Genomic DNA, 27,843 nt, shown 5'->3' on the forward strand with positions numbered 1-27,843 from the left:
TATTTTACAATCAAAATTGAGAAAAAAAGATGATTAGCAACATCTAATTCTTGAAGAATTAGATTGGTGAATTTTTATAGATATAAATTTATTTACTTTAAATTTTTTTTTTTATAATTCTCTCTTTATTTCATTTACAACACACACATATATATATATATATATATATATATATATATATATTTTTTTTTTGTGTTTTTGAAAAGTTGTGCTTGAGCTTCATCCAGCGGGACTAGGATGGTCGCGGGCTGAGAACAGGTGGCGCGAGGGAGGCAAATGCTATTTTGGGATCGCAATCTCTCCGGCAACGATGCTTTACCCTTTAAAAGCCTTCCTGTTACGCAACTCCACGTACATACTTCCTCCACGCTCTCATGCCCTTCTCTTTACTCTTCCCCTTTCTTCTCCGATCTCCATTTCCATATCCGCCCCTCGGTTTCATGTCCTTTTTACTTCCTGGAGGACCCTGCACCTCTTCCGGTACTCCCACCCCTCTCTCTCTCTCTCTCTCTCTCTCTCACGTTGTTGAATGATTTAGAGTTGATTCATGCTGAGGGTGACGTTGAATGTATCTGTTTTTTTCTCTTTTAAATTCCGGTAGTTGAAATTCAGAGTACTTTGAACTTGGGTTGATTTATTTATTTATTTATTTTTTCGTAAATTCAAATGTTTGTGGGGGGTTTTTTTTTTAAAGAATTTTATGCGTGGATTTTTAAGTGCTGTTGTTAAGTTGTTTGCATTGAGTCGCACAATTTACTATTTGCACGAGGGAATTTGATGCATGTTAAGTGATGTTTAACAAATGTTTATGTACAACTGTCATTGCATCTTAGAAATATTTCTGTTTTTGCTGCAAGTTTGTATTTCAATAGGGGTTCTTTTGGCTGTCTCACGGAAATGGACCGGGAGGATTTGATTTATGAATTTTTTTAGCAACAACAAACAATTATCTTTTAATAAATGCATGGTTTTAACAACACATAATAAGGTTTCCTTTGCAACGAGCCATTCCATTGAGGATTTTAGATGAACTTCCCAGGCCTCAGCAGCATCAGTTGTTGATTCTCTCAAAGTAGTACGAAAAGCAAACTGAGTCATTTTGAAGACCAAGTTTCATTTATAAATGACTTCAATGATTTTTAAATTCTTCTTAGTTGCTTCTTTTTTTGTAGATGGATTTTTTTTATATTATTTATTAGCCACGGCCATAAATTTAATAGATTTGTGAGGTTGCACACTGCGATGTTACTTACTAATGTGCTTGCGGATGGTTTTTAATTTGTTGTTGCAATTCTTATTGTCAATGTGCCACTCTACTATTTTTATGATTGATGTCCTCCAATAAAGCTGGCTTGTAGCATTATCAATTCTTAGAAATCATTGTAGAAATATTATTCTTTCATCTTAATTATAGTCACTGAAGAAAATTGATTTTTTAATTTTATGATTTTATGATTATTGTTGGTTATTTTAACATTGCATCTGCCCCTGGTTTTAGGTTTTCTTTTAGGGGAGTTGGGGAGGTAGTGTAAGGTTTAGTTTCAAGAAAATTTTCTATCATAATATAGATTTGTGAACAATAATGTTTCTATTGTTAACTTAAACTTCAAGTCTAAAAACTGAAGCTGTTGATAATTTTTCTTTGCAGAATCTATTGATGATTTTGTTCTTGTATTATCATTAAATAAGGGGGATTTAAGGTTTCTAAAAAAATGACTAATTTCTGCGTTACTGTTAGAGATAATTAGAATCTAAAGCTTCTCTTGTTTACATACATACATACATGTATGAATGTATGTATGCATGTGTGTGTATATGTTTATTTATATGTATGTATGCATGCATATATATATTTTTTCAAAGCCTTTATGGGTTCAAGGCCTCAACTCCATGAAAATAGTTGTGATGTCTATACCATAGGAGAAGCTATGTCATAAAATAATGAGCTCATGTTTAGAGTGGGTGAGGTTTAAAGGTTTGGGGCACAAATGGAGACATTGGATGTACATGCTTGTATTTATGCCCACATGCATGTTCACACATAGGATGGATTGGAAATTCCTAGAAAGCTTTAAATGGTGTATTTATTATCAAAATTATTATTGGAGAGGAATAGTTAAAATTTGTATGAAGACTTTTAGTAGTTACAATTTATTTTTTAGAACTTTGTATGCTTTTGCCAGTAGGCATGGCTTCCCAATTTTCTTTGAACTTGTTTGCCAGACGAAATGAATGATGTATATATAATTCATTGTAATTTGAAGTTATTTTTAATTTTTATGTTGACAAACTTGAGATTTGTCCTAAGAAAAAATGCGAACCTTATAGGTTTGGACAGATGAATGAGTAATGACAGTTTTAGAGTGTAAGCATAGCTTAATAGATGTACTAAGGGATTTGAAAGGAAAAGTTTGGAATTTTTAAAAAATTTTTCATTAAAAAAATCTTCAATGTTCCCTATGTCATTATGTCTCATGTGCTAATTCAAATCCTCTTCTCAAGAGCTAATGTTGCGGAACATTTTCCAAACCTTTCCATTTCTGGCCTTCATCTAGTTATAGTTTTCCTGTCTTTCTACTATACATGCACTACAATAGCATTTCTAAACATGAAAGGCCTTGGATTTGAAATTGCGTGGGGAATTGAGCAAAACTCCACACAGTTTCCAAATTCAAGGTGTCCCAATTCTGTGTTTTCTAATGCAACACAAGTATACCATTAACTTCCACTAAAACTTGCCGATGGGCCTTGGCTTAAGTGATTAAGGGGTTGGGCGGATTTAGGGTGTTTTAGAGTTCAAATCTTGTCTATAGTCTGTAAAAAATCATAGAAAAATCTTTTGAAACAAAATTTAATAAGATTATTGTAAATCTTATTATCTATATGTGCACTTTATCCTGAAGACTTCTATCAATAATAACCAATTTGTATGTTAATAGTTTTACTCATCTATCACCTAGGTTTTTTTTTTGTTTGTTCTTTTGGGGCTATTTTCCAACCTCTTTTTCATTCTTTCTCATTTGATTTTTGTAAAGATGCTAGATTACAGTTTGTCAACCATCACTATTCTCGTAGAGTTCCTACGTTTCTGTTGGCTTACCTAGAAACCTCAAGGAGGGTGGGGAAAGATGAATTGGGTTGACACCAATTCCAATTAAAAGAAAATTCGTCTCTACTCTCAAATATATCACATAAATTCAATTAAATAAAGCATGCAATGTATACGCGCTAGAAAATAAAAGTGCAAGGGTCAGAAGAACACGACCACTTATAATGGTTCAGCCCCAAAAACTGGTGCCTACATCCACTTCATAAAAGCAGTTCTTGAGATTTTCACGATTCTGTTTCTTCTGTATGATCCAAACTAAGCTACAGCCACATTAGTTAAAGTCTCAAGGCACACCAAGGAACAAAATGTACTTAAGTATAGGTGCAAAGTGAAGGTGTGGGCTACACATTTAGTAAAATTGTATGTAAAATCCCTGTAATATAGTTTGAGGGGGAGTTCACATTACAGAGTGTTAGTATCAGAAATGGAAAGAAAAAAAAACAGCAAAAAATTCAGAAAATGCACCAGAGTTTCTAAAAGAAAAAGAACAGTAAAGAGGGGAAAAAATATCAAGGGGGTTGGGGTCACAGCAGCTCTGTTTGTGAGCAGTAGAGCAGACTCACCCTTTTTTCGCCATAGCCATATTCACAATGAAACAAATTGGAAGGCTTAGATTAAAGAGGGAAAAGAAAAAAAAACTAAGGACAAGTGAAAAATAAAATGAGGTGCGCCTTGAAGTGCTTTGTGCATCACTGTACCTCATGCATGTCATCTGGGCCCATGCTCTCTGGGGCACAAGAGCCACTACCTTGCTGCACCTTGCACCTTTAATGACTATTGCTACGGCCTACAGCAAAGGTACCACTGAGGCAGCACTCTCTCATAAGGTTCCTAACATTGCACGATACACCAACTACCTGCACCCACTTCTCTCACACCCAATTATGGGATATGTTCAAATCACTAAGGTCCTAACTCCTAAACAATCTCTCAAAATCTAGGTTACAGTGAGAAAGCTCAAATGCATAAACAATTGATCAAGCTCAATGCCATTGAATTGCTCTGTATGCACAGCTGACTTGCCATCTCTATCCAATTTGAAACATGTGAGCACGTGCGTGCGTGTATAGTATCTATTAGGACTTTAACAAACTGAGAAAGTATAAAGATGTTCCAGTATTCTGATTAAAGTTCAACTTCCGAAAATATGTTAAGTTAAATAAAAAATTTAGGCCAAATAAAAAATGTTTCCAAACAGAGAAGGAGTATTAATGGCATTTAAATCTTCTTCTTGCTTTGGGCTAGGATAAGCCAATTAATAATTATCTCAATTATTAAATCATTAATAGTAAGGTCATTGGCCAATCAAAATGAGTCAACCCAAGGATCAAACAAACGTCACAGCGTCTGTTGGTCAATTGACCATATAATTGCAAAACAGAGCTTGGCCAAGATCATTTCTTTTAATGATCCCAAAGATAAAGTTCGTTAAAAGGTACCAATGGGGTGCCACCCATTTACAAAACATGGCCAGGAAAATCACCTGTAATAAAAGGTGTAAAAATGTCAAGAATTGTATGTGTTCATCATGTTGAAGCCACTATAACAACTAGTTAAAGTCGTCTTTGATAACAACATGCAGGTTACTCTGTTTCTTTCTATATATGATAACAAAAACCGATAAGGGAAATAAGTGTTAAATCTTTCCTTCTTTCCTTACTATAAGTGAATGCCTTTCCTTGTAAAATTTATTAGGTTAGGTTGCCTAATCATGTTAGATTTAAACAACCAATCATATATCTGCATTTTGAATGTTTTTGAAGTAAAAATTATCAGTTTAAGTCAGGCTTTCCTAACTCAAAATCATTCAAAATCCAAGAATATGATTGGTTGTCTAAAATGTGACGTGGTTAGGCAGTTAGGTTAATGATTTCTCATTTCTTTGACCAAGATCCTTTTAACTTCAGATTGCTTAATAGATATTAACTTCATTAAATGCAAAACTTTTCAAGGCTACTGACTTCCAACTCTAATAAATGTAGCTAAGCTATATTTAAGAATAAGTTACATACTAATAAGTTTAACTAAAATGTAATACAGCCACCACATGAATGGCATTCTTTATTCAATTATTATTATCTTTTTCCAATAATGAAATTCCTTACAAATAGCAAACGAAAATAATATTTGAAAATCCATAACAATTTAATATTTTAGCAATGAAATATTTTGAAGATAATAATTTTTATTTTTATTTTTGGTAAACAAAGAGTAGAACCCTGAAAACTCAACATTACTTTCCAACAAAATACACTGAATCACTGCAAGCAACATATTTCTCCATAACACCTTCCTTGCCTTCCCTTACCAAAACCCCTTACACAGATTAGATACAAACTCTCTAGAGATGGAGGACTAACCCACTGTTCCCCAGAAACATCAAACAACTTATTCCAAATTCGCCAAGAGAAAGAGTAGATTATAAGGTTAAGTTTGGTTCATGGAATGTCTATTCCTAGCAATAGAATTGTAATAATTGCAGAATTTGATAGTTTACGCAAAAAATGTGTTATTACCACAAAACAAATAACAATGCAAAAAATTATATGAATCGACAACGAGGAACAAGCAAGGAATAAATATTGCAGAATTTCACCATGGATTGTCTATCCCTTTCTTATTCCACATAAACTTTTGCATGAGTGACTTCTTTTTAAATTATTACATCCCTATAAAATTTGTATTACATTCTCATCATATTCCATCATATTCCTAGGTATTCCGTGGACTAAATGTTACCTAATTTTAATTATGAACACTTATGTTTTTGTGTCATCAAAACCATACAAAACTTTGGGGTTAGTGGTTTCAAATTGATATGCACAACCTATCATCTCGTAGTTCTTTTCATGCACTTACATGTTGTGTAGGAGCGCTTGTTCTTGCATTTATCAACACTTTGTTGCATCATTTTATTAGAACGCGCAAGCTAATCCTTTTGTTTTTCAATGTATTGTATTTTCTTTCCAAATTCCAACACAATGTGCTACAAAGAATGGTACTGAATAAGATAAATACTATTTGCTTTGCCTATTGACCTAATGAAATCCCCAGGATTCAATGTTTTGGACCCGTTTTATAAAAGGACGGGTCCCTGTATGACATGCGCCTCAAATGCAGTGTAAATGGAGTCAAAATGGAAGTATAAGAAGAAAAGAAAACAGACCATATGGTTAGCCTTGAACCAAGCATGTGTCATGAACAAAAAGATCAAAGTGTAATACAGCAAATTTTTTTTTGGGCAAAATCTCAAAGACATCAGGCAGTGATGGGAAGAAAACAATTAAAAAAGTAACAATAATCCAAAGATATGTTGATCTCATGAACTATATATGATGCCAAAGATTTCAAACTCATCAACTGTTGTCATGAACTAAATATATATGTATTAAGCGGATGAAAACAAGTGATTAGTGGTGAATTTTTATTATCGAATGGGTAAAATCCAAACAAGCAAAATAATTTTGAATGAAAGGTCTAAATTGACCAAAGAGGTATGATTTGGCTTCAGTTGTTATTATTTTAGGAGCTCAAATAATAATGAGTACAGATTTTGGTTTGGTCATGTGGAAAAAACAAGAAGCTAAAAAAAAATATGAATTTTTTTTTAGAGTATCACAGTTGTCTGGTGCACACGACACAGTACAGTTTCTTGTGGTAGTATGAAGGCCAATTGCTTGTGTGTTGTGACACTATGCTGCAGTACAAGGGTTAGCTAGCAAATTAGTTACTTTTATTTGTATTGAGGCAGACTGACTAGTATCACTTCTTTATTTAAATCTGTGCGACTTGTTATATTTCTCCATGTAAATTCTTCTTTTTATGCTCACTTGAACATGGTTATTCTGTGTGTGTGTGTGTGTGTGTGTGTTTCATTTAATGATAGCTCTAGTTTAGTTTGTGTTGTTGCTTATTAATCTTGGAAATTGAAATATACTTGAGTTTTTAGGGTCATGTCATAAAAACTTTTTTTCAAACGTGATTAGGAACTACTGAGAATGATGTCTGCTGGTGCTTAGCAGAAAGCAAAAAATAATTAAATAAAGGATTTAAAAATGATCTATTGGCATTATACTGTGTTCTATTCATTTTCCTTTAACTACAGCTGTGCTTAATTCTTTATATTTCATTGTTTTTCCTGTATCTTATATGTTCTGTTATGTTTCTTTGTGACTGTGTTAGGTCGGAAGCAATCTTAGAGACCTTTTGTCTGTTGAGTTCCTAACATGAAACTGTAACTCTGGTGAGGCACTTATACATTTGATCGGATTATTTTGAAGTTGGCATTTCAGGATCTGAGGTTTTCAAGTCTTCTCATGGTTTTCTTTTGCTTGCTGCATCGATGTATACTTATGCTATACCGTAAACTGAATCTATTCTTTATTTCTTTACTTTTTTAAATTTCTATTTAGAGACCAAAAGAAACATCCAGCAATCCTACTAGAATGGCTGTCAGCTTCAAATATTGGGATGATTGTGTTGATCCACCAGACATGGATGCCATGTGGATGAATGCTGAAGTGAGCACTGAATGGAATGATGCTGGAGAGAATAGAGGACAGAAAGTTCACCTCTCTCGGGATCCAGATGGACAGCCTTTTCTCACACAAACCGAGATGAGGGTAATGCAAGATGGATACCAATCATCCATTTGGGTTATTTAAGTTACACTTATGAAATTGCACTATTTAACTTCTTTGTGAGTGTTCCTTTATTGGTTGGAAATGGGTTTGAACTTAGAAGTTTCACATTGTGAAAATTCATGATTATGGTTCCTTCGAAGTGATAGTTCTTTTGAAGTTCATGGTTCTTAAACAAGTTTTTATTAGTTGAGCATTCATTTTCTTTATGATGTGATCATACCTTGATATAAAAAAAAGTGAAATGACAAAAAATTTAAAACTTCTTTAGTTGGATATATATATATATATATATATTTAGATACTATCTGCTTCTGAATTCCTAATTTCATTGTACATTGTGTCATATAATATTTTTTCAGGCTGTGGCTGGGATTATTGTCTCAAGGCATTTTGATTCACAGATAGATCCGGTATGTATAGAATATGTGACTTTTTTGTACTTTGTTACGTAGCTTTTGCTTTTTTGGAGCTTAGTATAAGAATCTTAAGTGACCTTCCTCCTAAGGAAGTGAGACGAAAAAACAAATGTAGTTGAGAGAAAATTGAAAGAAATGCTTTGTAGTCTCTCTGCATATCAATTAAAGATGCTCCTTCAAAAGCATCCAAGGCAGAGCACTGCAATGAGGCTACAAACAGTGTCTGACATTATGAAAGATCTGAGGGAATCACTTGGCTCTTGAAGATCCTTCCATTCCAATCCATAATTTTTTTTTTAAAGAATCTTGTCTACTTCCTTCAAGAGCCCCAAAATTTGAAAAAAGAAGCCTCTGCATAGGGAGGAAAACTATCATGCAAATATGTGAAATAAATTGTTCCAGATGTTCCAAGAACTGCACAATGCAAAAAATAAAAAAAAAATAAAAAAATAAAAAAATAGAGCATTTGTAGCACCATTATAATAACAAAAAACACTAATGCCTAATGTGGAGATTGGCTGTGGAGAAAGAGGGAAGGAGAAGAAAGAAGAGAGGGATAGGGGAAACACACAATTCAGTTTCATTAATCTGAAGCCCCCCCAAACCCTATTACCATGATTATTTGCAAGAAAATAAGAAATTCGAAAATTACGGTTAAACCCTTACATTTAAAATCCCTAAGACTACATAATTAAAACGATCCCAGGGATAATCACAAAAGGTAAAATACCTTATCATATATCTACTAAACTGGCTCAATTATGGTTCTTGCCTCGGGAGGCTTCCAGATAAGCTTAAACCTATCTAACCAAGTTGTGGTTGTCTGTTGCACATTAACTGTCCTCCATTGAGAACTTGACCTGTTGGGGTGGGAAAATGACCAAGAATACAGTCACCACAATAATAGTCAACAGGCTGCATAAAGGGCTTCAACTTTGCATTGGAAGATCACGAGAAGGCATTAGTTAGTACTTCTTGTTGTTGTTGGGGAGAGGATAAGAATTTTCCCGAGCATTGTGGAAGACATCTGTCGTACAACCATGGGCGCCCTAAAAGAAAGTGATAAATCTTGAGAGGAAAAATGTCTCACAGCATAGTTTCCACCAGCGACCCAATCTTGAAACTTGAAAGTGAGCAAGCAACAATCATCCATCTTCAGAGTGGTATTGTTGACCCAAGTTATCTTGTAAGGGTGATGATGGGGCTCAACCTTCAAATGCAGCTTCTTTTGAAACTGCATTAGTGCAGCTACTAGCATCAATAATTAAATAACCCAACTACTTCTGACAGATTAGCTGAATCTGCAAAAATATTGATGAAGCACTAGACGGGTACTATAGGCAGAATGATACCATTCATCTTCACTAATGACACTAGTCTCAGTTTCAGCAATAATAGTATCATCTTCCACCTTCTTGTTGGCAAGTGCTATTACAAATTAAAGATGCCAGATATCCAACTCCAGCTCAGCATGCCCATTCTGCAACTCCAGCTCAGCTCCCTAGCTCCCACCAGAAATCTGAAGAAAGAGCACCCACGTGAATGGCTCCAACAGATAGTTGTTTCTTTTTTTATTTCTGTTTTGGGCAGTTATTTTCCCTGCTCTGCTCAAGATTCCCTTTTTTCTGTTATCTTTTCCTTCTCCCTATTTATCTTCCCCCGAGTGTACAGTTCTATAAGTGAAAAAATAAGGAAGACAGAATTCTTCTTTCCCATCTTCATCTCTCTCTGTTCTGTGCTGAATTTTTCTTCTTGCAGAGTAGTTCATTTCAATTTGTTTCATGGTATCAGAGCCAAGTTAGTCTCAATGGCTCGAACTGACTCTACCAATTCCAATCAAGACACCAATCAAAACCAAAACCAAAACACCAATTCAACAGCCTCAAACCATCACTCAATCCATCTTTATCCATCACAGCCCAGCAGCCCATACTTCATCAGCACCAACGACCACTCTGGAGCTTTACTCGTCACGCAAGTATTGGATTCCAGCAATTATCATCCCTGGGCAAGATCAATGAAGTGTGCCTTGCGTATTAAGAACAAGCTGGGTTTCATCGATGGCAGCATTCGTGAGCCAATTGATCCTGACAGTCCCTTGATGGATCATTGGCTTCGTTGCAATGACATTGTTATTACTTGGCTGCAAAACTCCATGTCGGTTGACAACAAATGCAGCACCCTGTATGCAGAAACGGCACACCAGCTGTGGGTTGAGCTCGAGCATCGTCTTGCACAGAAAAATGCCCCAAGGATTTATGAAATCAAACAAGGAATTGCTGCCCTGATGCAGCAACAAGATTCGGTGAGTTGTTACTTCTCCAAGCTGAAAACACTTCTTGATGAACTGATGAACTATGAATCCATCCCTAGCTGTAGTTGTGGTGGCTTGAAAACAGTGATCGAAAATCAACAAAGGGACTGGGTAATGAAATTCCTAATGGGACTCAATGACTCCTACAAAGGTTTGAAGGCACGGATATTGCTCATTAAACCTTTCCCCAATTTGAATGAGGTTTATTCAATCATCCAACAGGAAGAGAAGCGTAGAGAGATATCTTCTGACCCTTCTCCCACGGAACCTCTTGCTCTCCTGGTCAAGGATAACACCAGACAGCTCACACCTTAAAACAGCTCTCAGAGACGTGACAAATACTATTGTTCTCATTGCAAAATTCATGGTCACTCTTTGGAGAGGTGTTTCAAGGCCAATCCTAGCAAACTAGTGTGCAATCACTGCCATATTCCTGGACATACTATAGAAAAATGTTACAAACTTCATGGCTATCCTCCAGGGCACAGACTTCATGGTAGAACTCCACCTATTGGCTCGTATGCTCATCAGGTTTCAGCATCTCCTCTACCTGTTCCAGAACAAGGAACTCATGGAGGTCAAAGCACTATAACTCAAGAGCAATACCAGGAACTAATGGCCATGCTCAGGCAGACCAGTCAAGCCTCGGTGCATTCTGTTCAAACTGCCATAGCTTCTCCTCCTGATGCACACATTCCTCAGTTCTCTGGTATACCTCTCTGTCTCTCAGCTTACACAAGCAAACCCAAAGACATTTCAGCTGTTCCCTCGATAATTGACACGGGTGCAACAGATCATATGGTCTATGCGACCTGTTTCTTCACTTCCATAACAGCTGAAGTCTCCTACTCTGTAACCTTGCCTAATGGAGAAGCTGTCGCTGTGACCCACATTGGCACAGTGAGACCAACAAAAGACCTTATTCTTCACAATGTCCTGTGTGTTCCATCCTTTTCTTTCAATCTCATCTCTGCCAGAAAATTGGCTCACACCTTGAAGTGTTGTCTTATTTTCTTATCTAAAAATTGTTTTATTCAGACCTTTTGACTTGGCGCACGATTGGAATGGGTGAGGTGAAGAATGGGTTATACCATTTGCTGCAGAATGAAGTTCCTCTAGCATCTTTGACTCAAGCTCTATCCAAAGCCACCAACATATCACCACAAACAGCTGCAATTACCAACAGCCAGAACATGGACCTTTGGCACTACTGCCTAGGACACCCTTCATCAGTAAAATTAGATTTTGTCAATCTTGAACCTATATGCAAAACTTCACTAACTACTAAGCCTTGTTTTGTTTGTCCCTTAGCCAAGCTTCACAAGCTTCCTTTTCCTTGTAGTCAACACAAATCTGAACATTGTTTTGAACTCATTCATTGTGATCTCTGGGGGCCATGTAATGAAGCTTCTTATGATGGTTTCCGATATTTTCTTACCATTGTCGATGACTTCAGTAGGTGCACTTGAATGTATCTTTTGAAATTTAAATCTGATGCAAGTTCTACCTTAAAAGGATTTTGTGCCCTGATAGAAACTCAATTTGCAACCAAAATCAAAACCATTCGGAGTGACAATGGAGGGGAATTTGATCTGAAACAATTTTATCATGAGAAGGGAATCATTCACCAAAGAACTTGTGTGGAGACCCCTGAACAAAACGCTAGAGTTGAAAGAAAACACCAGCACATCTTAAATGTTGTAAGAGCCTTGAGATTCCAAAGTGGGCTTGCTGTCAGATATTGGAGTGACTGTGTGCTGACAGCAGTCTACCTCATTAACCGAACTCCATCTGCCATCTTAAAATCCAAAAGTCCTTTTGAGCTCCTTTTTAAAGCCAAGCCTGCATATGCCCACATCAGACTCTTCGGTTGCTTAGCTTTTGCCTCAACTCTCTCAAATAATAGGCACAAATTTGACGCAAGAGCAAGAAAGTGTATTTTCTTGGGATACTCCTTTGGGGTGAAAGGATACAAACTAATGGACTTGCAAACTAAAAAAATATTTATCTCAAGGAATGTCGTTTTTCATGAAGACATTTTCCCCTTGCAATCTGAAGAAGCCACCGCTGTCCTAACTACTCAGCTTCCTTTTCCTCAGCCTACCATCATGGATTTTTCCTATGAAGACTCTTATACACCAGCTAATGCCATTGAACATGACAGCCCACAAAACACACCAAGTCAGCCTTCAACATCACCTCAATCTCCTGGTGAAACCCTAGACCACATTATAAACAGTCCTCATCTCCCAAGGAGATCTACTAGAACCAAGAAGCCACCACCTCACCTTGAACACTTTATCTGTCAGCAAGCTAGCTCTACTGGCTTTCTCACCCATTCACAGGAGTCCAACAAGAAACGAGGTCCTGCAGCTCCAGGTAGTCCTTTTCCACTTTGTGCCTCTTTATCCTATCATAACATTACACCTAAACACAAGGCCTTTGTCACCACAATCACTAAAAACACTGAACCCTATTTATATCATGATGCTGTTAAGGATCCTAATTGGGAGAAAGCTATGGTGACTGAAATTGCAGCTCTTGAACAGAATAAAACCTGGACTATCACAGAGCTTCCTCCTAGTAAGAAAGCCATCGGATGCAAATGGGTTTACAAGATAAAATACAATGCCAATGGGACCATTGAACGATACAAGGCCAGATTGGTCTGCAAAGGATACACATAGGAAGAGGGCATAGACTATCATGAAACTTTCTCCCCAGTAGCTAAGATGGTATCTGTCAGAGCTTTACTAGCATTGGCAGCAGTCAAAGGTCTGCATCTACATCAATTCGATGTCAACAATGCCTTCCTTCATGGGGATCTTGATGAAGAAGTGTACATGAAGCTGCCACCTGGCTATTGCACAGCAGATGAAACAAAGGTTTGCAGGCTGCTTAGAAGTTTGTATGGCCTTAAACAAGCCTCGAGGCAATGGTATGCTAAACTCTCCTCCTTCATCATCCAGCATGGCTACACCCAATCTAAAGGAGATTACAGCTTGTTTACCCGAATGCATAATGGTTCCTTCACAGCCATCCTAGTTTATGTTGATGACATAATTATGGCCAGCAATGACATGAGATCTATTGAAAAACTTAAGGGAGCTTTGGATGAAAAGTTTAAAATCAAAGATCTCGGGCAACTCAAATACTTTCTTGGCATTGAAGTTGCACGATCAGCAAAGGGAATCCATCTTTGTCAACGAAAGTATGCATTGGACATTCTATCAGATACGGGAACCATTGGGTCTACACTTGCTAAAATTCCCTTGGATCAAAATCTCAAGTTGTCGAGAGATGAAGGAGAACCTATTGGAGATCCCACCATTTACAGAAGACTCATTGGCCGCTTGATGTACCTGACCATCACTCGACCAGACCTCTCTTATTCTGTTCAACTCCTCAGCCAGTTCATGGGAACTCCACGAGTCCCTCATTTAAATGCAGCACACAAGGTTCTTAGATATATAAAGATGGCGCCAGGTCAAGGACTTTTTTATCCTTCAGATTCCAGTTTACAGTTAAAGGCAAATAGTGACAGTGATTGGGGTTCATGTCCTGATAGCCGAAAATCCATAACCGGCTACTGTGTTTTCCTTGGTTCCTCTCTGATCTCTTGGCTATCCAAAAAACAAAACACCGTCTCCAGGTCTTCTGCAGAGGCAGAGTACAGAGCCATGGCAATGGTTTGCTGCGAATTGACTTGGATCCGTTACCTCTTGAATGATCTCCAAGTGACTCATCCCCAACCTGCCACACTTTTCTGTGACAACCAAGTTGCCTTACACATTGCTGCAAACCCAGTTTTCCATGAACGCACAAAGCACATTGAGCTAGATTGTCATCTCATTCGTGAAAAAATTCAAGACGGTAGTCTCATTACTCACCATGTCAACAACCACTAGCAAATGGCAGATATGTTCACCAAACCTATAGCCTCTTCTCTCTTTTATTCTCACTTGTCCAAGATGGGAGTAGAAAACATCTACTCTCCATCTTGCGGGGGGCTATTACAAATTAAAGATGCCAGATATCCAACTCCAGCTCAGCATGCCCATTCTGCAACTCCAGCTCAGCTCCCTCGCTCCCACCAGAAATCTGAAGAAAGAGCACCCATGTGAATGGCTCCAACAGATAGTTGTTTCTTTTTTTATTTCTGTTTTGGGCAGTTATTTTCCCTACTCTGTTCGAGGTTCCCTTTTTCTGTTATCTTTTCCTTCTCCCTATTTATCTTCCCCCGAGTGTACAGTTCTATAAGTGAAAAAATAAGGAAGACAAAATTCTTCTTTCCCATCTTCATCTCTCTCTGTTCTGTGCTGAATTTTTCTTCTTGTAGAGTAGTTCCTTTCAATTTGTTTCAAGTGCAATGACATTGATAGTGCACTGAGTGGTACAGGACTGTAGGCCTGGCACTAGAAGCAACAAGTTCCAGTCTGAACTTTAGAACCCATATGAGTAGGATCCGGATCCTTTAAAGGAGCTGGGAAAACACCCTTAACTGGTTGGTCAACTGGTTTGTGAAGTACAAGAGGCATTATCAAACCGAGGCAGAGCTTTGGAAACATGAAACCGCATATTCTCTTCTACCTGAGTTGCAATCTGAGTTGCATCACCAACTGTACGGAGGCAACATGCTTCAAGGTTGGATGCAATCCTAGGCCTCAACCCTTGGTGGTCTAGTTGAAGACAGTCATGTGATTTTCTTGTTTCACAATAAAAAAAAAGTTGTAGGTGAATGTGTTGCTGATGGTTTGGAGGAACAAATTGATCCAGCATAATGAGCTTCATCTCATCCCATGTTTGAATGGCCACGTGCTTGAGCCACCAAATGCCAGTGTTGCCTTAAGAGTCTAGATACAGTTTCTCAGGTTTCCCTAAGGTTATACATGTCGACTCAGCCCATGCCAATGAAAGTAATTTTCTAATGTTTATATCCAATCTTCAAACTCATTGGGAGGACTATCACCATGAAAATCAAAGACTTCTAATCTAGCACCTTGAAAACTAGACTGGTCTTCTCTACGCATAATTACAAGGGTGGCAGTTATGGTAACATTTCCCCGACAAGATGGAGAGTAAACTGGTGCTTTCCCAGAAAGCTGAGAGTATACTTGCATCAAAGCCTTAGGCTCACGTCCCTATTTTTGGCACGTGACCGGCCATGACTCCATCTAAAATCCAATTGGAGTCACTAGGCCTAGGCAAATATTTGTTTTACTAATCGTCATTTGGAAACAAGTTAAAAACCAATTAGAAGTGAACATTTATTGAAAACACAAGACTTTTATATATATATATATATATATATATATATATATCATAAAAAAACAAAAAAACGTTTTTCATTCAGTGACAAGCTCTTTAAATTGAGCTGTCCTTTACATTTTTCACACTCCCTAGTCTACATGCATAACCGCCAAAAACCAAACAGATGCCAAGTATCCTTATTGTCTTCTTGCCAACCTGTAATACATGTCAAAATGGGAGTATCTTGGAGAACTAAGCAGGTGGAGCTCTCCTTTAGTTTGAACCTGAAATTATTAAGGAATAGGGTGAGCAACCACAAACTCAGTAGGCATTCTTAATTCCCCCATTATTCAAATAACGATTCCAATATTTAACATATGATTTCTTGCACACATTCATTATCATAAGGTGCATGAATACACTCTTTATTTAAAGTAGTATGCATGAACACACTCTTAATTCAAAACAATCTGTTCATCTAAAGTTATTATTGCAAAACATCCAAACAGCATGCATTTACACAATATTTTTTTTTCCCACATAGCACTGTTGTCCCAATTAAGTGCACAGTTTATCTCAAACAAGTGCCAAATTCCAGCTTGGTCAACCACCGCTTAACGCGGAAATACCTCTCCAGAGGTTTAGGGCCTTTAACCCAAGGGAGACACAATCCCTACTTGCAAATTCCACAATATCACAGCCACAACAGCACATGGTGCCATCTATTTCACACAATAGCAATTCAACATATGCACACACAGGCTTTGCCAAAGCAAGTAAAACCATCATCCTTACAAGATGAATATCTATCACATGAAAATTTCCCAACTAAACAAGATATGCAACCATGATAACCAAATAAACATATATGTATTATGCAGCCATATAAAGTAATTAGAGATAACAAGCTTAAATCTTATTAGGATTCAACTTTATACAAGTTTCTACCCTTGTTTCCTTTAAATGCCCAAAATCCTAGGTGAGTGAATAAATGAAAATTTAGAATACCTACCTGATTTTGAGCTTCTTCTAACCCAGTTTAAGTCTCCCTCTGAATTTCCTATATTTTCTCTGAATTTCCCTGATTTTCTGCAGAGTTATCTTTCTCTCTCTCTCTCTCTCTAGAACTAGGGTTTACAACAAGAGTTGTGATATTCTATTCTGTGTTCAGGCTGCTTTGTAGGGCTGGAAAGGTCAAGACAACAGCTGGACGCATGGTAGGACCGTAGCAGCTGGTGGCAACAGGGGTCCTGCAGTGTTGACATCTGTGTGCTAGGTGTCGGCTGCTGGGTTTTCAGAGCTGCTAGGTGGCTGCTGCTGGTTTGCAGTGCTGCCAGGTGTCACACCTGGTTTCAGCATGTCCCATCTTTTCTTTTTCTTTTATTTTTTCTCTCTCCCTGCCCCAACTCTTATGCTATTTATGTTTTAGCATGACCCTTGTAATTTACTTTCATTTAAGCCCGTCCTACCACTAATAAGTCAAATGGAATTTCCAGTCTCAGTTAATACAACTCTAAATGAATTACATGACTAGTATGAACTTGTTTATTGCAAAACAAAGCAAGTCATGCTAATTTATCAAAGTATTTTAAATTTACCATGGCCTAAAGGGTATGGTTATCACACCTCTCTCACCCTTAAGAAATTTCATCCGACCTTGGTTGCAAACAAATGAGGATATCTTTCAGCCATGTTGATTTCTGATTTCCAGGTTGCTTCTTTGATGCCATGGTGTTGCCTTAGTACCTTGACCAAAGGAATTACCTTTTCCCTTAAGACCCTTTCCTTCTTTTCAAGAATCTAGATATGATTTTATTGATAGCTGACATCCTCCCTCATCAAAATATTGGACCATTCAAGAATATGACTCGAATTTGGTTCATAGTGTTAGGGTGTGGCTTGTATTGGTGTTGGCAGCCGCACTACCCAGCCGCAATTGTTGACGCTGGAAACCAACGGCCACCAAACAGCTGCCTACCATGTTGACTTTGCAGCTGCCTTGTATGACTTTCCCCCTTCCTGTGTATGTATATATATGAGATGTATGTGTGTGGCAAGGTGGTGAGTTGTCTGGCTGTGTGTGTGTGCAGCAGAGAGCTGTGAGGTGTGTGTGCTGAGAGAGGGAGTTGCAGAGTGCGGTGTGCTGTGTGAGGCAAAGTGTGTTGTAGAGAGAGAGAAAGAGAGAGTAGAGTTGAGGGCAGTAGCCTCCTCCTCTTTGTAATTCTCCCCTTTTATAGTGATTGTGTACTCTACCGTGGACATAGGTCAGAGTGGACCGAACCACGTAAATCTGGTCTTGTATTTTTGGTTGCGTAATTTTGCTTGTGCGATTGTTGCTCGTAGATCACTTCCCAACAAATGGTATTAGAGAGAGGTTGGAGCAAAATCGCTGGATTGGAGCAAAATTCCTAGATTTGAGCCTTTGCCTAGTAGCTCGAAACTTGGTTTTGAGACCACCAAACATTCCTCTTGTCGAGACGAAGCCAACGGTGGTAACCGGAGCTTGAACGGAGCTCAGCAGACCCCGTACGCGCCGCTGACGAAGAGACGACGCTGCCACGCACCCCGACGCGGCCTTATGCGCCCACCGGTGATCGGAAGGTGTCCTCACGCATGCCCACGCGCCGGAAAATGTCCGGCGAGTGTCTGGAGGTTGAAGACGCTGACATCAACGCCATGTCAGCAGCTCCACGACTACATCAGTGTTGAGTCAGTTGCACAGTCCGTAGCCACGTCAGCGGGGGACCTACGCCATCTTAGCAGTCGAGACCGTGCCACGTCAGCAACGGGGACCCATGGTGGGTGCTGAGTCAGCAGACACGTCAGTAGATCCATGGCCACATCAGCGCTGAGTCAGCTATACAGTCAGCAGCCACGTCAGTGGGGGACCTACGCCATCAGCAGCCGGGATCGTGCCACGTCAGCTGCCACGTTATTAGTTGGGACCCACGGTGGGCCTGGTGCCACGTCAACAAGTGGGCCCCATAGGAAGTGGGCCCTGGTGCCACATTAGTAGGGGGACCCCAGGACACGTTAGCAGGTGAGCCCCGTGACACCACATCAGCAGATAGCGTTAGTAACAGCGTCAGCGGCCGTTAATGCCGCGAGGGATATTCCGATAAGGGAAGGAATATTCCGTTAAAGTTAACGGAGAGTTGATTGTTTTTGACTGGTTTGACCTGAAGTTTGAATGGGCTTTTCACAGCCATTTCGGGTTGGTTTTTCGAACTGCTTGAACCATTTCTAAGGTTTTTGGTTGTTCTGGAGCCATTGGCGGTGTCCATTTTGTGAGATTTGGAGCAAAATGGCAGGTGTTGGCACTTCAAAGTTTGAGGTGGAGAAGCTTGATGGGCGGAACAACTTCAGTTTGTGGTAGAGCACAGTGAAGGATATTTTGGTTCATCAAGGCTTGATCATGCCTTTGATCAGGAAGAAGCCAGATGATTTCAAAGATGATGATTGGACCGAATTGGAGATGAAGATGGTCAGCACAATCCGATTGTGTTTGGCAAATGAAGTTAAATATTCGGTGTTAGACGAAACCTCACCAATGGAGCTTTAGAAGAAATTGCAGCAAAGGTATATGTCGAAGTCCCTTACCAATAAGTTGTTTCTGAAGAAGAAACTTTATCAATTTCGAATGAACGAGGGAAGTAGTTTTTTTATCATATAAATGATTACAACAAGATTTTGACCCAGGTGTTGAGTCTCGGTATAAAAATTGATGAAGAGGATAAGGCGCTTCAACTTTTGTCGTCTCTACTAGCTTCATTAGATGGTCTGGTAACTGCATTGCTCGTGGGGAAGGATACCTTGAAGTTGGATGATGTGATGACATCACTTCAAGATTCTGAGACGTTAAGAATGTTGTGCCAGGCACCCCACTTGTGCCAAACACCAATACTACAACTATTGCTATTGAAAATAAAAGAAATTAAAGCAATGCAGAAACTAATAATAAAGCAATAAAAAGAACAAGATAAGAAATTTACGAGGTTCGGTATAGAATTACCTACGTCCTCGGGCGCCGATGATCAATCCACTACTTCTTGACAAAGTACAACTTTGAGGTGTTTTTACAAATGAAGAGTTGAGCTCTTTATATAGCTTCAACTTCAAGTCTAAAAAACACTTCTCTCCAATGTGGGACAAATCATATAAAAAATTTAAAACAACCTTTTATACTAAGGTGGAAGTATTCTACCAATGTGGGACAAAAACAACAAATCTCTACCTTGACGATAAATTCAACAAATTTTTCTGTCACCAACATTTTCTGGAGTTCCACATCATCAGCGCCTTCCAAAATTATTCAGACTTGCAGGATATTGATCAAGTCCAAACAATGTTTGAACTTGATTGTTGTCACAATCTTGGTCAACATATCTGCGGGATTTTCAGTTGTAGCAATCTTCTGAAGAAGTATCTTCCCTCCATCAAAAATATCCCGCAAAATGAAACCGAACGTCTATGTGCTTCGTTTGTGCATGGTAGATTTGGTTCTTTGCCAAGTGAATAGCACTCTGGCTATCACAGAATACAACCACGTGCTTCTAAACAACTCCCAAATTTTCAAGTAAACCTTGCAACCAAATAGCTTCCTTAACAGCCTCTGAAGCTGCCATGTACTCTGCTTCTGTTGTAGATAAAGCAATGGTAGACTGTAAGGTAGACCTCCAACTCACTGGACCATTAGCAAATGTAAAAACATATCCAGTAGTTGATCGACGTTTATCCAAATCACCTGCAAAATCCGAATCCACATATCCAACAACACGTTGATCAATAGTATTATTTTTCTCAAATACTATACCAATATCAATCGTATTCATAATATATCTCAAAATCCATTTCACAGCTTGCCAATGTCCTTTATCCGGATCATTCATATACCTGCTCACCATACTAACAACTTGTGAAATATCGTTTCTAGTACAAACCATTGCATACATCAGACTACCAACAGCACTTGCATAAGGAACCTGTGACATATACTTACGTTCCTCATCTGATTTAGGAGATAAAGCAGCACTAAGTTTGAAATGAGGAGTAAGAGGAGTGCTTATTGGTTTTGACTGCTCAGACATGCCAAAACTCTGTACTACCTTCTTCAAATACTGTTTTTGAGACAAACTAACTCTTCCTCTCATTCTCTCTCTGCGAATCTCCATGCCAAGTATCTTCTTTGCTTCACCAAGATCTTTCATCTCAAACTCTTGATTTAACTGACTTTTCAACTTGTTGATTTCTTCCCTATTCTTTGAAGCTATCAACATATCATCAACATACAAGAGTAAATATATAAAAGATCCATTTTGTAGTCTGCGAAAATAAACATAATGATCCTGTTTATTTCTGATGTACTTCTGACCCATCATAAACTGATGAAATCGTTTGTACCACTGTCTTGGAGACTGTTTTAAACCATACAATGATTTACCGAGTTTACATACCCAATTTTCTTTTCCAGCAACCTGAAATCCATCTGGCTGAGTCATATAGATTTCCTCTTCCAAATCACCATGTAAAAATGTAGTTTTTACATCGAGTTGAACTAGTTCAAGATCAAATTGTGCTACCAAAGCCAACAAAATTCTAATGGAAGAATGTTTAACAACTGGAGAAAATACCTCATTATAATCAATGCCTTCCTTCTGTGCGTAGCCCTTAGCTACCAATCTAGCTTTGAAGCGAACATTATTTGCATCTGGAAATCCTTCTTTCTTTACATAAACCCATTTACAACCAATTGCTTTCTTACCCTTGGGCAGCTGGGCTAGCTCCTAAGTCTGATTCTGATGAAGAGACTGCATTTCTTCATCCATTGCTTTTTTCCACTTGTCTGATTCAGAGTTCCTCATTGCTTCTTTGAAAGTGTAAGGAACATTATCATCCACAACTGGAAGTGCATAGGCCACCATATTAGTATACCGAGCAGGTTTTCGAATTTCTCGTCTTGGCCTTTGAGAAACAATTGATTCTTGTTGCTGTGAAGATTCTCGAATTGAAATCTCCTCTTCTTGTACACTGTTCTCCACCGTAACTGGAGAGTTACCTTGTGTAGTCTCATTCCTCACTGGGTTTCCTAAAATTGTCTCAACCTCCACCTGTTGTTGAGTACCACTGGTATTCTCTTCAACTCGTGACTCCTTGTGTATTGTTTTCTTCATCATCGCAAGTTCATCAAAAGTTACATCTCTACTTAAAATCATTTTTTTCATCTCTAGACACCAAAGACGGTATCCTTTGACTCCTGCTCTTATCCCCAAGAATATTGCTTTCTTGGCTCTTGGATCCAACTTAGATTCTTTAACATGATAATAAGCCATAGTACCAAATACATGTAAAGAATCATAATCACTAACTAACTTTCCAGACCATACCTCATAGGGTGTTTTTCCCCCTATTGCAGATGATGGTAGACGATTGATGAGATGACACGCATACCTAACAGCCTCAGCCCAAAACCTTTTGTTTAACCCAGCATTAGACAACATACATCGAACTTTCTCCAGCAATGTCCGATTCATGCGCTCTGCAACCCCATTTTGCTATGGTGTATTTTGAACTGTGAAGTGTCGAGCAATACCTTCATCCTGACATACCTTCATAAACGGGTCACTCGTGTATTCACCACCATTATCTGATCTGAGCCGTTTAATCTTTTTGCCAGTTTGAGTTTCAACTAATTTTTTCCACTTAAGGAAAATATCACACACTTCATTTTTATGCTTCATAGAATACACCCAAACTCTTCTGGAAAAATCATCAACAAAAGTGACAAAATAATGCATACCACCCAACGAAGCCGTTTTTGTGGGCCCCCATACATCTGTATGGATGTAGTCTAAAATACCTTCAGTCTGGTGGATTGCTATGCCAAATTTCACTCTAGTTTGTTTTCCCAGAATGTAATGCTCACAAAATTCAAGTTTGCACACCTTTGCACCCTTTAACAAACCTCGCTTAGCCAATTGTTGCAAAGATTTTTCTCCTGCATGTGCTAATCGCATATGCCATAACCTGGTTGTATCTGAACCTTCATCTTTCTCAGAAACAACAACTGCTAAGCCAATAACTGTACTACCTTGTAAATAATACAAGTTATTTTTCCTTAATCCTTTCATCACCACCAGCGCACCTGATTTAATCTTTAAGGTTCCATCTTTCAAAGTGACAGTGAATCCTTTAGATTCCAAGGCACCCAATGAAATCAGATTCTTCTTTAGGCTTGGAACATACCTAACATCAGTCAAGGTCTTAATAGTTCCATCTTGAAATTTCAACTGTATTGATCCTATTCCAGTTGTTTTACAAGTATTATCATTTCCCATAAAAACAACCCCACCATCTAATTCTTCAAAATTAGAAAACCATTCCCTATTGGGACACATGTGATAGGAACAACCAGAATCCAAAATCCACTTACCAAAATAATGTGACGAAGATGTTCCAACAAGAGAAAAATCTGACTTACTTCCATCATCATTGGCTATATTGGCATTATAATGTGCTTTTCCCTTATTCTTCTGCTGTAATTTAGGGCAATCTTTCTTCCAATGCCCTTTCTCACGACAAAAGGCGCATTCATCTTTAGCAGGTCTCTCACGAGATTTACTCCTCCCATGAGATTTACTCTTCCTTCCAGGCATACGACTCTGAGAACGTCCCCTTATTGTTAGTGCTTCTGCTGTTTCCTTATGGACCCTCTGATCCTTCTTTCTGCATTCAGTACTAATCAATGCAGTACAAACAGCATCATAAGTAACTTTATCTTTCCCATACAATAAAGTGGTGGTCAAATGTTCATACTCATCAGGGAGAGAATTCAGTAACAATATGGCTTTATCCTCATCTTTCACCTTTTCATCCAAATTTAACAAATCGGCCAAAATTTTATTGAAAGCATTTATGTGGTCATTAATCGAAATACTTGGTTGATACTGGAAGCGAAACAATTTCTTTTTCAAATGGAGCCGATTTTCCAGACTCTTGGTCATAAATGTATCTTTCAATGTCTTACACAATTTCTTTGCAGATGTCTCCCTCATAACACAATATTTCTGATTTTTGGTGAGACACAGATGAATCGTACCACATGCCTGACGATTGATCTTTTCCCAATCTCTGTCACCCATATATACTGGTTTATCATCCAAAGCAATATCTAGTTCTTGTTGATACAAGATGTCCATCACCTCACATTGCCACATACCAAAATTATTGGTACCATCAAATTTCTCCACCTCAAACCGAGCATTAGCTATCGTCTTCGATGATGATGTTGAAGCTGAAGGGGTTGGAGTTCGTGTGGACAGAGTTTCTTTTACTGCTGCACTAGTTTCTGCCATCTTCTATATATTCAATAGCAACCAACAAAGCAAAAGGCCTAAGATGAATAGTACGTACCAACTGTGTCTACTCTGTTTTATCCTATGAAATTCCACTTTGACCAGGCTGACCTCCAGGGAGCGACTGAGCCGCAATGGTCTCTGAGCACTCGCTTAGATAAGGTCTTTCTTAGGCATCAAACGTGGAATCAAGGATCCTAACAGAGGAACACCTCCGTATCAACACTATTCAACCTAGCTCTGATACCAATTGTTGTGCCAGGCACCCCACTTGTGCCAAACACCAATACTACAACTATTGCTTTTGAAAATAAAAGAAATTAAAGCAATGCTTAAACTAATAATAAAGCAATAAAAAGAACAAGATAAGAAATTTACGAGGTTCGGTATAGAATTACCTACGTCCTCGGGCGCCGATGATCAATCCACTACTTCTTGACAAAGTACAACTTTGAGGTGTTTTTACAAATGAAGAGTTGAGCTCTTTATATAGCTTCAACTTCAAGTCTAAAAAACACTTCTCTCCAATGTGGGACAAATCATATAAAAAATTCAAAACAACCTTTTATACTAAGGTGGAAGTATTCTACCAATATGGGACAAAAACAACAAAGAAAGCCGATTGTGACGTCTCGTGAGCAAGCTTTGGTGGCTAATAGTGAGAGACAAGGAAGAAGCAAAGATCGAAAGCTCGGAGGTAAACAATGGCGTTCAAAATCAAGAGGACGAGATACGAGCGAGGTCGTATGTTACTGGTGTGATAAAAAGGGGCACTTGAAGAGGGATTGTGAAGATCGAAAACGATACGAAGAAGAAAAGAAGACACGGGACGGTGTCAATGTATCGGAACATGCCACATGGCATGGTAATGATGAGGTCCTTGTAAAGGCGAGCAGCTTACATCGACAAAATCAAAGAAATGTGCAGTGTCGATATTGCAAAAAGTACGGCCATATGAAGAGGGAGTGCCGGAAGTTGATGAGAAAGAACATGAATGTTCATGGCAGTCCAAACGATGATGGATGGATTTTGGACTCTGGGAGTTCAATTCATGTTTGTTTTAAGAAAGAATTTTTCCATTCTTTCAAAGAAGTTCGCGGTACGGTATCACTTGGTGATGGGTCTTCATGGCATGCCAGAGGTATTGGATCTGTGAAGCTGAAGCCGCCTGTTGGAGCAGTCTGTATTTTGGATGATGTAAACTTCGTTCCAAGGATGCGAAGAAATTTGATCTCCCTTAGTCGGTTGGATTCTAAGGGTTGTCAAATCTCTATCGCAGGTGAAGCTATGGAGGTGACCCAATGTGACTCAATGGTGTTTACTGGGAAGGAGTCTTGTGGGCTGTATCAGTTGATGGGAACCACATTGGTTGGTGGTTTGACCTTAGATGATGATAGCGGCACGTCGTCAGAAATGAACAGATGAGTTCGGTTTGCTGATGAAGAAGGCGGTACTCTTTGTATGGTTCAGACGTTTGAATCAAGCTATGATGATTTGCCTTGATCAAGTTCGTATCAAGGTGGAGCTGTGGACTTGGGAGTTGATACTCGCCAAGGTGTAGATTGTTAGGTTGTGGCTCATATTGGTGTCGGCAGCTGGACCACCTAGCCGCAATTGTTGACGCTAGAAACTGACAGCCACCAAACAGCTGCCTACCATGTTGACTTTGCAGCTGCCTTGTATGACTTTCCCCCTTCCTGTGTATGTATATATATGAGATGTATGTGTGTGGCAAGGTGGTGAGTTGTGTGGCTGTGTGTGTGTGCAGCAGAGACCTGTGAGGTGTGTGTGCAGAGAGAGGGAGTTGCAGAGTGCGGTGTGCTGTGTGAGGCAGAGTGTGTTGTAGAGAGAGAGAGAGAGAGAGAGAGAGAGAGTAGAGTTGAGGGTAGTAGCCTCCTCGTAATTCTTCCCTTTTATAGTGATTGTGTGCTCTCCCGTGGATGTGGGTCAGAATGGACCAAACCACGTAAATCTGGTCTCGTATTTTTGGTTGCGTAATTTTTCTTGTGCGATTGTTGCTCGTAGATCACTTCCCAACACATAGTTTGGAAGCATCAAGACATGGACAATATCGTGGATATGAGCTAATTTAGAAGGCTACCTCAATTTATATGCTGCTTTCCCAACTCGTTTGAAAATTTGAAATGGCCCAACATAACAAGGTTGTGGTTTCCCCTTCTTCCCAAATCTAAATATCCCCTTTCGAGGTGACACCCTTAGAAATATGAAATGTCTGACTTCAAATCCCAGTGGCCGTCTTCTTTTATCAGCATAACTCTTTTGTCTGCTTTGGGTTGTGAGGAGATGATTTCTTACTTGCTTAACCCTCTCAGTAGCTTCTTGAATTAAATTTGGACCAAACATTTGATTTTCCCCTATCTCTACCCAACACACTAGTGATCTACAAGGTCTCCCATTTAGAGCTTTATAAGGTGCCATATTTATACTCGATTGGAAACTGTTGTTGTAGGCAAATTCCACTAAGGGTAGATGCTCACTCCAAATCCCTTTGAAGTCTGGAATGCAAGCTGTTGATTAAGGTGTAATCCCAAGAAGGGGGGGGGGGGGTGAATTGGGTATTTTAAAAAATTCTTTGAACCTATTTACCACTTAATCCCTATTTGTATTTTTAACAAATCAATTGCTGGGATTTATGATTGAATTAAATTTACTTTTTTTAATGAGTTACTTTTACCCAATTAATTGCATGTAAAGTAATTCAACATCCACATGCAATGCAAATAATATAATGTAATGCGGAAAGTAAAAAGTTAAGGGAAGAGAGAAGACAAACGCAATTTTTATGAGGTTCAGCCAACTCGGCGTACGTCCTCGCCTTGAGCAACCCACTCAGGGATTTCACTAAAATCCCTGCACCTTAAATTGGGACGGAGCTTCCCTTACAATCCGTTGCTTATAAGAGGTACAACTCCCTCTTACTCCGCTGCTTACAAGAGGTATAACTTCCTCCTAATCCGCTGCTTACAAGAGGTACAACTTCCTCTTCACACCTGGTTCACAAACCGAACCGTGAATACAATGAATTCTGTAAAACACTCAAAATTACTTTCAACAAAAGCTCGTGAGTACAATTCAAATTCCTAATACATTAACATATGATGAAACTTGAAGCCCAGAATGTATGAAACGATACAATCTTTTATGAATGATATGCTTTAACACACAAATTCCTTTTCATTAAAAATTCCCAAGTAAAGATATATTTGAAACACTTTGGAGTATATTAGGGTTCTAGTTCACTTTGTAAAGATGCACAAATATATCTAATGTGAACTTATTAAAAGCTTTATCTTGAATATTATATTAATAAAAATCAAAAAGCTTTCTTTCAAATATTTAATCACAACCCGATCTTTGTAATGTGCAAATATATACACGATATGTAATTCAAAGATCAAAATCCCAATGTCGCATCTTTTAGTAAAATATCCCTCAATAATAAATCGTTATGAACACTAGGGATATTCAAATAAGTAGATTTGTTATGTTGAAAATATCAACTCTTTGAATGGAAAAATTCACTTGAACCTAAAATATGTAATAAATAGCTAAAACTCTTTTCAAGTGGTAATCTTATCAAATGATTTACTATATGCACACTCAAGATCAACTTCTTAACTAATATTCAAAAGTAGATTTTTCAATGATAAGCTCTATAAAAAATAGATATTCTCTTGAATCAAACTATTCAACCAATAGCTAAAACCTTTCTCAAGTAATGATCTTGTCAAAAATAATA

The 27,843-nt window shown here is 38.4% G+C and overlaps 1 protein-coding gene across 2 annotated transcripts in view; it reads left to right on the forward strand.

The window, feature by feature from the left end:
* The first annotated feature begins 228 nt into the window (after positions 1-228).
* Positions 229-27,843, forward strand: part of LOC131145098 (uncharacterized) — a 79,384-nt gene continuing 51,769 nt past the window's right edge. Inside the window, exons 1-4 of one of the 2 annotated variants that reach the window (XM_058094176.1) lie at positions 229-480; positions 7,292-7,409; positions 7,522-7,731; positions 8,112-8,162. In XM_058094176.1, coding sequence (XP_057950159.1) covers positions 7,555-7,731; positions 8,112-8,162 — 228 coding nt within the window. In that variant the 5' untranslated portion in view covers positions 229-480; positions 7,292-7,409; positions 7,522-7,554. The remainder of the gene's footprint in view (positions 481-7,291; positions 7,410-7,521; positions 7,732-8,111; positions 8,163-27,843) is intronic. The other variant, XM_058094177.1, reaches the window with a different exon arrangement.

The sequence above is a fragment of the Malania oleifera genome, chromosome 12, assembly GCF_029873635.1.
Source record: "Malania oleifera isolate guangnan ecotype guangnan chromosome 12, ASM2987363v1, whole genome shotgun sequence".
Taxonomy (NCBI): Eukaryota; Viridiplantae; Streptophyta; class Magnoliopsida; order Santalales; family Ximeniaceae; genus Malania; species Malania oleifera.